The sequence below is a fragment of the Apodemus sylvaticus genome, chromosome 5, assembly GCF_947179515.1.
Source record: "Apodemus sylvaticus chromosome 5, mApoSyl1.1, whole genome shotgun sequence".
NCBI lineage: Eukaryota > Metazoa > Chordata > Mammalia > Rodentia > Muridae > Apodemus > Apodemus sylvaticus.
In genome coordinates this window covers 57,365,662-57,378,995 of record NC_067476.1, presented here as the reverse complement: position 1 = coordinate 57,378,995, position 13,334 = coordinate 57,365,662, and the positions used below count along the sequence as shown (strand labels likewise).

Here is a 13,334-nt window from a genome sequence, read left to right as displayed (position 1 = left end):
TTTACTTCAAACGCATGACCCTCTAGTTATCAAAATTGTATCCACACCCAAAGTTAAATAGAAATATCCCTTTCTCTACACAAATCTTCTGTATTCCTGCCTTGCTACTCACCCATAACACTTGTGATCTTTCTCATTCACCTTAGTCTGTTCCAGCTGCTATGTTAAATACTATAGACCTGGTGGTGCATAGGCAACGGAAATGGGTTTCTCACCATTCCAGAGATTAGTAAGTCTGAAGTCAAGATGAAGGTGGTTTAACCATTGGGACTTCTGCTTCTTTGTAGTCACCTCATTCCAAATTTATGAGGTCTGAGGGCAAAGGGTCTTAAATCTCTTTTATAAATTCACTAATGCATTGCTGAGGGCCCCAACCCTTCTTACATGGGAGCTATTAAAGAGAGGATGCACAAACTGAAAAGGATAGGTGATGAAAATCCACTGGTTTGTGTACCAGTTTGATGCTTAATAAAGGCTTGCATACTTATCATCTCCAGTGATTTCCAAGGAACCTTGAGATGGAGATGATACCTTCTTTTTTGATACTTTTTGGTTTCCAGGGTTGTTGGTTTGTTTATAAGACAGAGCCTCACTCTTTAAACTTCAGCTGTCTTGGAACTCACCATGCAGAGTAAGCTGACCTCAAACTCAGAGATCCAAGTGCTTCTGCCTCCCTAGGCTGGGGATTAAAAGTATGTTCTGTGAGTGTTGCTTTCTGTCTTCCAGAAGGAAGATATGGGTCCAAGGAGATTAGAAGTGCTGTCCCTGAGTCCTCACAGTCCCTGACAGTAGATCTGGAATTTGAAGTTACATCTAATTTAACACCTAGAATTCTTTCCACAGCAGCTGCCATTGTGGTTTAGATTCCAAGTGTGTATTAGTGCCAAGTGACTCATGCAGTAATGTAAACCCGTTTCATTTTAGAATAGAGATTCAAAGCTCAATTTCCCCAAATTCTCTTTGCAAGTGTAATGTGCACTTTGGGGAGTGTGCCTGTTTCCATAATCATCTCATGCCATGATGCACACACAACAATCTCCTATAATACAAGCACCATTTAAAAACCATGTGATCCATCATTTGGAACACCTGTATGTCCATCTCTCTCCACAAATACTTGGCCCTCGAGCTTCCCCCTGCCAGTGTGTAAGGCCCCACTACCTCTGTGACTGAAGCTGAGCCTCATAAAATGCAGGAACAAGTGACACTCACAGGAGACAGCCTGTGATCCCAAGTGTTCTATTTCCTTCCTCTTTTCAATACTCTCCCAGTTTGCTGGTGCGGATTCTCGGGCTCTCCTCTTTATTCTCCTCCAGAGACCTCATCATTTCTTCCTCACTGATGCTCTTCAGCCTCCTAATGGCTTAAACTGTCCTACACAGTGGTTCCCATCTCCAGAGAGCGCAGTTGCAAGAGCATCCTATGGTAACAGTCACTTCAATCTTTACAGGGCCATTGAACGGTTGGTTTTACTGGCGATGAGCTTTACCGAAGGGGCGAGCAAGAGGCGAGCTGTAGCCTGAAGGGAGAACATTGGGCTCCTGTGGAACACATTTACTAAAAAGTTGCTGTTGGCTTATTTTTTTTTTCCTAGTGGTTAGCATATAGCATTATTTCTCCAATTTTTCTGGCTCTCATTCCCACTAAACTTGCTTTATACAGCAGGGAGATGTTCCAAAGATGAGTTCAAATTTGGAAGATTTCCATGACAATTGCATTGATCTGGTAAAGGAGCCAAGGAGGAATGAACAGACAACATTCGATGGAGAAAGGAATGAGGTAATCAAAGTATTTAGCTTCAGCTCTGTGCTGTTTTGTCTTTGAGGTTTGTTGTTGTTCATTATATATATCGACTCTGTCTCACCCATCAAATAAAATGTCTGAATATAAGCTCAATGTGAGTTTTCTCATCCCTCCCATACTAGCTACCCTTACTTGCTCGTTCTCTCTCAGGTTTCTCTGTGTTCCCTCTACTGAATCCTAGAGTGATAAGCATCTCACAGACACTTTAGTCCAGGTTAGCTCTACTCTCCCATCTCTTGCCCCATTACCCTCTTATGTCAGTCTAACTCCATTTTATTTGAATACCAGTTATAAAGCATTACCAAAAGGGGAAGTTTTAAAAAAAAAGTTTTATAGGATCTATTAGGAAATATTAGTACATAAAACTAGGTTTTGCATTTTCCCCCTAGATTCTAACACCACATGATATTTCTAAGCATCTGTACTAAGGCACCAAGTCCAGCTGAAATATAAATACTATTTAAACAAATACTGTTTAAACCTTTTATCATATACATGGAAATTAAAGCAACTAACTAGGGGACAACAAATACTCATGAATATAAATGCTCTCAAAAGTCTTGTTTAAGTGGCCACACCCTTTTGGGCCTCCTCTATGGATAGATGCTTTATTTGTAGCTGCTGGATTACAGTTACACTTGATTTTTTTCCTTTGTCAATGTGCTTGTATCTAGTTTTAATTCTCCTGGATGAACAGGAGACCAAACATGTTTCTCAGCAGCTCCCAAATTAACAAAATATACTTCTATGATAAAAGAGTTGCTTGCACACACACACACACACACACACACACAATTTGTAACTTATTTCATGAACCAAGATTTCTTTTCTTGCAGTGAGTACAATTCTTCTGGATTCTTTAAAAGTCTTTTTCCCAAAGATTGAATCTGTGTCAGAGTCCAGTGCAATCATACAGCTCCTAGCCAGCATTAATACCATTAAGCAAGCTGCTTTTTGAGTGGTACAATTTAGAGCCATTTACACCTGGATCTCCTCTAAGTACAAAAAAAAAAAAAATCTCGCTAGCCTTAGTCATCTGTCTGACTTCATTCTCCTGTCAAACGGTCAAACGGTCATTAGTTGTTCTTATCCAAGTCAGGGTTTCTCACCTGAAACACTCCTGGCATTTTATCTAGAGAAAGAACTTCTGTGGGGGAGTGGAGGTCTTATGTAACAGCCTTGCGCCCCTTCTGTGAGCCCTTCTTGTTAGTTAGCCTGTCTGGGTATGTGGATTGTGGCATGATTATCCTTTACTTTATAGCTAATATCCATTTATGAGTACACACCATGTTTGCCTTTCTGGGTGTGGGTACCTCACTCAGGATGCAGGATGATTTTTTTTCTAGTTCCATCCATTTGCCTGCAAATTTCATGATGTCAATGTTTTTAACAGCTGAACAATGATGTCATTGTTGTTCACAGTTGAGCACTGATGTCATTGTTGTTTACAGCTGAGCAATGATGTCATTGTTCTTCACAGCTGAGCAATGATGTCATTGTTCTTCACAGCTGAGCCATGTGCAGCATCCCCTGGCTGTTTCCTGGCTGATGCTCATAGCACTGCTGTCTGCCCAAGCTGGACTAGAAAAAAGTCCAGTGGGCATAACCAATATTCCACTGGAGAGCAATATCATTCCTTATATATGTACAAAGACAACTGCTTAAAATGATAAAGAATAGTATTAAATACACCACATTTTAAAATCTATGATTTTAAATATTTTTGACTTATTACAATATTATTATTTTTTTAGTTCTATGTATTTTCCTATATCATGTGTTAGATGCATTTAATAAAGACTCAAACAAAAGTCATTACTGCTAAAGCGACCATACCTATCTTTTATACCTAGTAAAAAGCTTTTTATCTTGCTTTTATCTATTTTTATTTTTTAAAAAAGATGCCTTTAAATAAAACAGATGCAACTTATTCTCATTGACAAGTGACTTTTATTTTAAAATAAATTAAAAGACACACTTGATCATCAGTTGTTCGCAATGCAAGTGAAGGCCCCAATTATAGCTGTCAAGAATTCCGCACCCCCCCCCCAACATCATTTCCTACCCTGTCTGCTGCAGTCGGTACAGACAGCGTAATGAACGGGCAGTAGCACGCTTCATTTTCAAGCAGCTCAATCACATTTAGCCCCTTTATTTTCTCTATTATTTACATATAGGTCAGATGTAATGATTCTCCAAAACCTCCAATGGGAAAAATTATAGGAAAGCCCCAGGTAGAAGCCTGGGTCTCTTCTCCTTAATCCTGATGCCTTTAAATGCTGTGAATCTCCCTCAGAAAATTATTTGAGCTGAAAAAAAAAAAACCAGTTCTACAGAACAATTATAAGAAGATAAGTATGACCAGAACTCCTAGGAATAGTGAAGTCTGCCTCATGTATCCTGACCCCTGGATGGAGTAGAAGACATTAAACAATTGTGTCAATGTAATGCACCTAGCACTGTCAACAGATTACTGCTGGTGTTTTATCCACAGGCTGGGTGCTGGAACTAAAGCCATAGCAAGATCTGACAACATCCAAGGTTAAATGGCAGCATAAGGTATCAAAGGACCTGCCTAAAGCCACGGGACCATTTGGTAGCTGATGAGGGATTCGGACGCCAGCACTGAGAAGTATAGAATTTAGTGCTAGGAGGGATTTAGCAATCATCTGATCAAATCTCATGTCAGAATTGAAGAAAGTGAGACAAAGGGACATTAAATAGTTTCCCCTCCAAAATGACAGGAACTAATACCAGAAGTGGGCAGGTAGCCTGGTGCTTTTGGATTTCAGTAAAATACCTCTTCCAAGAGGACCAGGAGGCTCTCCCGGGAACTGCGTCATGAACATGAGCTGTTTGTAGGGAGGCCACGGATGCCCGTGCTGACCCTTCCCTCTTCTGTCTCGCCTGCTGTGTGCAGGAGGATGAATAAATAACAGAATGAAAGCAACTCTCTTTTGGACAGTTCAGTGCAGTGTGCTTGTCAGGCTGGGAAGGAAGTCCCCAGGTTCTCCTTGTCAGGTCATGGAACGAGTGTTAGACTTTGCAGAGACAAATGTCTTGGCAAACTAAGAAGAGTAAAGGGTTCTCTTTCCTTTTCTGCTCTCATTCTTTACTGTGTTACACAACTGTCCAAAGGTCTCTGGTCCCCTCTTACCTGTCCATGAGCCCTCTGTGGGTCTTCTTCCCAAATGTCTTCATACCGAAAGTCCTGTGCCTAGTATTTTTATTTACTTTCTTGTTTATCCTTAAGTAAGAACACCTAATGTAGAGATATTTAGGAATGCAAAGTGTCTTGTGTTCCTTTACATGCGTGATGTGCAGTTCTCCCTATGCGATCGATGTATTTTGAGGGTCAGTTCTGCTCAGTTAGGTCAAATGGGTCTACAATATGATTCCTTTCCAGAACTGACCCTATGCACAGGCCATGATTATAGACCCCATTGATTGTGCCTAGCTGTGGAAATCAAAGTTCACCAGTTATGCCAGACATATGGAACAGGGCAGTAGGTGTGTAATTAATTAAAAGTCAGTTTATCATTAGGTATATAAATGGCCAGAGACTTTAAGGAAGGGTATACATAGAAGATTGAAAGACTGAAAGATTGAAAGAGTGGGGAGCTGGAGAAGCGCCTCAGTCAGGACCTGGTTCAGACTCCTAATGCCCTGTAAAAAGCTCCTCCGGTACCACAGTGCACCATAATAGCAGCTCTGAGGAGATGGACACAGGAGGATCACTAAAAGCTGCTGATGACACAAGTCTGAGTGAATTGGTAACCTACAAGTACCAAATAAAAACAAAAACAACAACAGTAGCAATGGAGAAAGGTAGCCAGTGTGGATGCCTGGCATCTTGGCATTCACACACATCTGCACATCAGTGAGCACACACACACACACACACAAACACACAAACATATACATAAACATATACATATCACATACCTAGCAAACAAAAAAGAAGGAAAAAAAACCCAAAATCTAACTACACTGGTTTAGATGGTGTGGAAAGAGAATCATCATGAAAGCAGAGAGCAGAGAAAGATGTACGAGAAACAAATTTAGAACAGGGTCCTGGTCAGCAAACCAGAGTGGAATTTCCCAGAACTCGTCAGAAAGATGCAAGTGTCTTACAGAAACATGACTCCATGCTGGGAAAATTAGAAACGCTAGTCCCTCCCTGTGAATGCTTACATACCTTCTTCATGAGTGAAAAGTATAGACATTTGGCAAACTATACCTCATTGAGTTTTAAAAGTAGTGATTTTAACATTTTAAAATGACTCGGAGGATCGCCTGCCCATTTCCATGTTGATAACAGAAGCAGAAGGACCAAGAGGCAAATGGATATGGTCAGAAAAAAATATTTACATAAACCATACCTTATTTGCTTACTGAGATGACTGCTTTGTGGGTAACTGTCGGTTAGTGTCAAAGTCATAATTTACTATGCTTTTGGGAAATCACTTATTCGATAAACACCCTTGTAGTATCACCCTCCAAAGACAACTGAAAAGAAATAGGAACTGAGTGAGGATTCGGTCAGGGGAGAATTTTACCTATGGCTGTTAAGTAGTACTTCAATTCACTTGAGGGCACTTTGAATATTTTTGGTCATAATCATGGGACAGTTCCCAATAGACATTTGGAGTTCAGGGGCTCTGGTGCCATCTCCCTGAGGCTTACCTTAGGTTTTCATCCCATGCTGGGTGTCATTTTAATGGGAGGCTGGGGAAAGAAGTGTATCCACCTAATGAAACCTTGGCTTTCATCCTTTGAAGGGACAGGTGCAAGGAGATGTGTTGGTCATCAATGGAACAAGAGAAGACGGGCTTCCCATGGACTTGAGGCAGATGTCCTCTAACAAGGAGGACGGTGCCCAGGGTCTGATCCTTCCAGAAGACACGCTATCTGGAGAAGAATCTGAGTGTATCTCATCTGATGACATCTCTTTGCCTCCACTGCCAGTGAGCCCCGAGTCCCCTCTGGCACCATCAGACATGGAGGTAGAAGAACTTGCCAGCTCTTCAGCCCTCACCCTGCATATCAGCGGCTACAGGATGCACACAGGGACAGGTGGTCTAGGAAAGGCCCAGGAGGCTGTTCTTCCCCCACCCACTGCTCTTATTGATGGGTGCCTCAATAAGAAAGACACATTTACAAGTCATTTTGAGAGGCCCTATCCACAATTCAAAGCTGAGTCCTCACTAACCTCCAGAGGATCAGTAGAGATGAGTACCAAGTTGCACATCAATGTGAAAAGTCCAGCGCGCATGCCCCAGGAAGTGCAGAGCTCGCTAGAAACGCAGGAGAAAGTGCATGCTGACTCTAACGTCACTAAAACCCAAGACAGGCTGCATGCTGCCCTTGATGCATCCCCTGGCCTCAGCTCTCAATCAGACACCAGCAGGAGCCATCAGAGGCAAGTGGGTCCCCAAGGAGACAGGAAAAACTCATCTGCAGAAAACAGCGTGGTCAGCCTAGCTGGGCAGGCGCCTCATTTCTCCAGGCTGCTGTCCAATGTAACTGTCATGGAAGGTTCCCCGGTGACTTTGGAAGTTGAAGTAACAGGATTCCCAGAGCCTACATTGACATGGTGGGTAGCCTATAATGACAAGCCATAGACAGAAATAAATAACCTCTGAGAGTATCTCATTTTGTGTGGACTAACCTAGAGGTCCAGGGCTGGCTGACTAACCCTCAGGACACTCAACCCTGCATGATTTGATCTCATGGCACACATCTACTTTCATTTAACTAAAAGCTTTTTAATGCCCTGGGAGGGGGGAGTGACCTTCTAAAATAATGATTGAACAGCTCCCCCTTCAGAATCCCCGGAAGCTGATTCTGTTTGGTTTTCTTTCCATTTTAACATTCCTCATTTTTAATAATCGGGTCTTGAAATGCCAACCCTATTGTCTGCTTCTGCACTGGAATGGCATCGTCTTAGCTTGACACCCTTCAGGGAATTATAAAGCCTGACACCACAAGATTTTTTTTTCTTCCCCTTTTCACTCATTTCATCTTCCCAACAGAACCACTGGCACCTTTGTGATATTTGTTTTGCTAAGGTTCTTTTTCATAAATACCTTCAATATGAAATATTGAAATAACTTTTATAACTGCTCTGGGTACCTGATAATAAGCTCATTTTTGGAAAGTGATGTAATACCTGAGCCGTGAACAGCGTGACCTCACTCTAGAGATATGGCTACCTTTTCTTTGTAAGAGTAAACTGTTAAGTCAAGGCTCTGAACCACTTGCTGTGAATCGCAAAGTTGTTCTAGTCTTGTCCATGAGACTTCTAAACTTTAGCAAAATTCTCATCCTGAGGCAAATTCACTCGAGAGCAAACTAAGGAGGGTGGTGAGTTTATATTGACAGGCTAAGTGTGCTGTCTTTTACTTAGCAGGAATTTTCTGTGAGAATTGTTTTGGTTTTGCATGTCTCTTTGATGGTACTTGATTTGTGAAGCAGATACCTAAAGAATTTAGGAGAAAACTTTGGGAGCTCAAATAGTATGAGAATCTGCACTTGCATAAGTACAGACATTAGCACTTTTTGTTTTGTTATTTTTGCAACTGCATGGTTTTTTTAATGAATAAAAACTTTTGTATTTATGAATTCAACAGGTATTTATTTCATAATTAAATATTAGCTCACCTCAAGGAAAGATGTTGTCTGAGGTGTTTTTTATTTTTCTCCATACAAACAGCTCCATTAGTACACTGAAGAACTGTGGTGTATGTATTAGAGAACGATTGTAAATTGTAAAACATAAAACCACTTTGCCTTCAGATCTAGAGTTTTGCCCAGCAAACAGTTGACAGGCTCTCAGGGCATTGTGCAGCCTCAGAACACTCTGAAGATGCAAAAATATCAATTAGGTAATGGGGACAAAAACCTGCCTCAGGGAGCTGGAGTGAGCGTGAGGGCCTGATTTCATATTTAAAGTTGGATAGAGTGACAGGCATCTGTATCTCAGTCCTAGGGTGGTGGAGATAGTAATTGAATCAGTGAGCGTCAGGTTCTGTCAGGGAGACCCTGACTCACATGATAAAATACAAAGCAGAAAAGGAAGACATCAGCATCTGACCTTGACACACATGTTTACATACATGCACATACAAATACATACACATACACACATGCATAATACACATGCATACACACATGCACACATGTGCATACATACATGCCTACACAAATATATACATCCCAGACACATACAAAGAAAACTGACTTGGGTTTCTCATCAGTCCTTGTATGGAAGTACTCTTAAATAGATGTAGAATATGAAAAACAAATGCTTTGCTGTCTAAGACGATCCAGGTAAGTATTCATGCTCATAGAGAAATTTTAGAAATAGGTCATCTGTAGTCAAGATGAAATGTCATGTCACAAATGCACTTTATAATGAGAAGTCATTGTCTTCTGATGAATTTAATTCACCAATAAAATGAGCTCCTTTCAGCAGGAGTGGTGGAAAGTCCCTTCTTTTACATTGTACATCTGTCCTGCTGGGAGGCTTTGGTAAATTAACACAAAGGGCCAATGAGCCCCCTCCCATAACTGATGCCAAGTGGGAGTCACGAGTGCTGCTAGGAGAGGATGCTTCAGAGAGGATGGAGTAAACCAGATATGCAAGGGCCACTTCACACTCTAGCTCACTGTTGCCAAGAGGAAAGGAAGAAAGGGTGACCTTATATGGCCAGATGGCCTGTGCTTTGTTGTTGTGAGTTCTTTGTTTTGTATGCATGTTTTAAAGAATAAGTGGATGTGTATATTTTCATCTTTAATATTGTAACTGTTAAGTGTTTACACAGAACTTTCAAAAACATGATCTGAGTCAATCCAGGTAATTTTCTGGCTACAGGTTAATGTCTACCATAGCTAGACAATGCCTGATCATGCTCGAGAATACCACAGTGGGGATAGGCCTGACGCTAATAGCAGTGAGAACTTGGGAGTAATGGAAACAAGAAGTGACCCTGACTTAAAACCGACTCTCTGCTTTAGGTTCAAGGAGGGCCAGAAACTGTGTGCAGATGGACACATACAGGTTTTGCACAAGGACACAAAGCATTCGGTGTTCATTCCGAAGGTATGTGAGGCAGACGCTGGCCTCTATGTGGCTCAAGCCCATAACTCTAGTGGCACCCTGTCTTCCAAAGCCATCCTCCATGTGACAGGTAACCATGGGCCACCAATTAGGAGAATAAACTGGATTATGATGTGTATCATCTATGTCAGTGTATCAGTAGTATACTGGCTCCTTACGCAGCAATGACATGTTGCCATCAATCGACATTGTTATGAACCTAAAAAACAATATGGTTGGTTTTTTTTTTCTCATGCATCTCACAAAGCATCCCCCAACACACACACACACACACACACACACACACACACACACACTCCAATTTATCTCCACTTTGACTAATCCCATTGGTGGGTGAAATAGTTGTATTTTCTCTACGATTTAACATACTTGGGGAACACGGGAAGTGAATAATGATACGTTTTATACTCTAGGAAGAGAAATATTCTGTATGATGAATTGATACTTGTTTAAAGGCATGTGAATGCTCACGTAGATCACAAGGATCATAGGGTTGTGATCTAATCCTCAAATCCAAATATTTGATAATTTCTCTTTAACTGTGTTCATAACCATCTCTTTGTAGGGCATTACATCAAACTGAGGTTGTGATTCTTGATATTGTATTAGCTCTTCTTTAACTGTGCTTTTCACATTTTGATCTTGTTTACTGAACAAACCTGACCTATGCTGTGCCAACATACTCAACATTCCTGAATCTGAGGATGTCACTATCAATAACCATTCCTCACAATGGTCTCTTGGGCTTGATGTTAAGAGAACAGATGAGCCATCAGCTTGAAAACGGAGTCAACATTTCTATTAGCTCTGTATGTCATATGTCAAGATGGACTACAAGCTGCAAGAGGGGACCAGTTTTCCCCTTGGTCCTTCTACTGCTGTGCGTTGTCTATCCTGTGCATAACTGTAGGCAGGTCCTATTGCATCTGACATTGCTGCTGCTGCTGCTGCTGCTGCTGAACGCTGTGTAGACATTTGCAAGGCATCTCAGTGCCTCCCTTTCCCATCTGGAAGAGGGGCTCATCTACCTCTTGACAACTGAGTTTTTATTTTATATCCTGTAGTGATCTGGCCAACAGAAAAGTACTCAGTGAAGTACTCAGTGAAGACTCATTACAATGCTTGGTGTGATTTGCCATCTTGCTACTCATTACCCATTAATTCCCTTTCAGATGCTGATCTTTTAGAATATTAAATGAAAAGAGTGCTGTTAATATGTAATTCCCAAGTACTCCCTTGGGGGAGGGGAAGACTGATGTTCTATGAATTAGAGTTTAAATTCCTTTCTAACTTCGTACAGCTACATCCTTTTCAAAGGCTTTGGACAGTAACCTCCAGAGGATATAGTTAGGGTGTTTTAGGGGGAGTCTGGGTAAGACAGAAGAAGACAAATCTAGCCTTCTTTTGTGCAATTATCACTGTAATATTGAAGAATGTTATATGGCTTCCTAATACGCATTATTCAAATAAATAAGAGAGGCATTTGTTTTCATATTTTAAACTTTGTCATGCCAGGGTAAAATCTTAAGTTGAAAGAATAATTTATTACAGATTTTTGATGAAGGGAAGAAATTAATTATGTTGCTGGAAGACTGTCTACAAATAATCAAAATATTTAAATAGAATATATTTGACGTGATATGAAAAAGCTACTGAATATTGTGGAAGATAAGAATGTCTAATAAAAAAGTTGGCCTATTTTTTCTTGTCTTGTGTATACAATTTAATTAAAAAATTTTAACTGTTTTCTTTTAAGTTTTGACAGAAAGCTATTAAAATCTTCTATATCCATCATCCTAAGGATCTCAATCCTTTCACTCTCATCATTTTGTCCAATTTTAAGATTTTCCATATCTTACCTAGCTGCTATGGCCCATGTAGAAGCCAAACCATAAATTCTGTTCATGGCCAAAGGAGGCAAGCAGGTAACAAATTCCATCCTGTCACACTTTCTAGCATTTATTAATTTGATAAGGTCTCTGTTCCAATGCCATCATCCTGGTTGTATTTAGGTTTGAAGATTGCCAGAGCATGTGAATTGCAAGCTCGCTTTACCTGTTTCGCTTCACTTAACATTCTTCTTTCAGGGAGCCAAGTGATATAGACCTTCATCATGATGCATGACCCACTAAGACTTATAAAATCCCCCAAGATACACATTTGTATGTGTGTATAAATTGAGCCCCATGTATTGGAGAAAAATACTATGTGGGTATTCAAGATATAGTTCCAGTAGCTTTGTAACTATGCCATCCATCTCGGTAGGAATGGACTGTTCATGCAGCAGTGAGGAATTATAAGATAGTCATAAGGCTATTCTTCTATTAATTAAAAAAAAACCTTAAGTATGAGTCTCCTCACTGATGGAGTTTCTGTTTACTGAAGAGTTTTCCCTTATGACGGTGTGTATTGAAATGTCAAGCTTAAATCTGCCCACTGATGAGTTGTTCATCTTCCAGTAAATAGCTTCCCATTCGTGCTTAGAAGCACCTCCAGGTACACTCTGTGGCTCACACACACACAGAAACATGAAAATGACAAAGGGGTTTGTTGGAAAGAATGGCTCCATGAGCAGAGGGGGTGGGGCTGACAGAGAAGTCGTGAAATTACTAAAATTCATCATGTGCAGATGTGTGACACTCTCAAAGAACTAAAGTGGAAGAAAATGTGAGAAAATTCAAGTAAGGCTTAAAATGCATTAAAGGTAAATACATAATTTATGTCTATCTACTGCTAGGAACTATTCTAGAGAGTAATATAAAAATATTATCAAAAAGAAGATCAAAATGGAATGAAAATAAAAATTATTCTGAGTTTAACATAGCAAAGGAAGGTGGAGACCTGGTTTGGGTTGCTGGGAAAGGAAAAAAAATCACTGTTGTTCTGATATTCCAATAAAAACAAGTATTGACACTGGTGATAGCTTTACACACTTAGTTCCAAAATAAATATACTATAGGAATTCTTATGTTTCTGAATTCTTTGTAAAATGTAAAGTGTTTGAAAATCATGACTTCCAGTAGATTGCTGCCTGATTTCTCTCAGGCAGCGTGTAATTCCATCACCACGTAGCTATCATCTCAACCTCCACCGTGTCCATTGTCCTCTTTCCCTTCCCAAAGTGACAGTTCTGGCCTACAGTTGCTCTGTTGCTCCCTCCTTTTCTTAGACCCCTCTTTATTGGACTTCCTGTATTATATTCTCCCCTGTATTCTTGTGGCTTCATTTCTGCCCATCCCCTGTCCTTATGAGACACCAGGAAGCCTTCTGACCTACCCAACCCAGGGCAGACATGCTGCCATATGCAGTCACCTGGCCTCTGGCCTGTGTCACACATCTTGATATACAACATAATAACCACTCATCTGAGCCTCTCAACAGACTGAGCTCCCTGTCAGCAGGACCCAAA

General features: G+C 40.6%; 1 protein-coding gene across 1 annotated transcript in view; it reads left to right on the top strand.

Annotated features, from left to right (window-relative positions):
• Ccdc141 (coiled-coil domain containing 141) overlaps positions 1 to 11,609 on the top strand; it is a 178,464-nt gene extending 166,855 nt beyond the window's left edge. Inside the window, exons 24-26 of the mRNA XM_052182771.1 lie at positions 1,663 to 1,779; positions 6,585 to 7,399; positions 9,823 to 11,609. Coding sequence (XP_052038731.1) covers positions 1,663 to 1,779; positions 6,585 to 7,399; positions 9,823 to 10,093 — 1,203 coding nt within the window. The 3' untranslated portion in view covers positions 10,094 to 11,609. The remainder of the gene's footprint in view (positions 1 to 1,662; positions 1,780 to 6,584; positions 7,400 to 9,822) is intronic.
• The last annotated feature ends 1,725 nt before the right edge of the window (positions 11,610 to 13,334 follow it).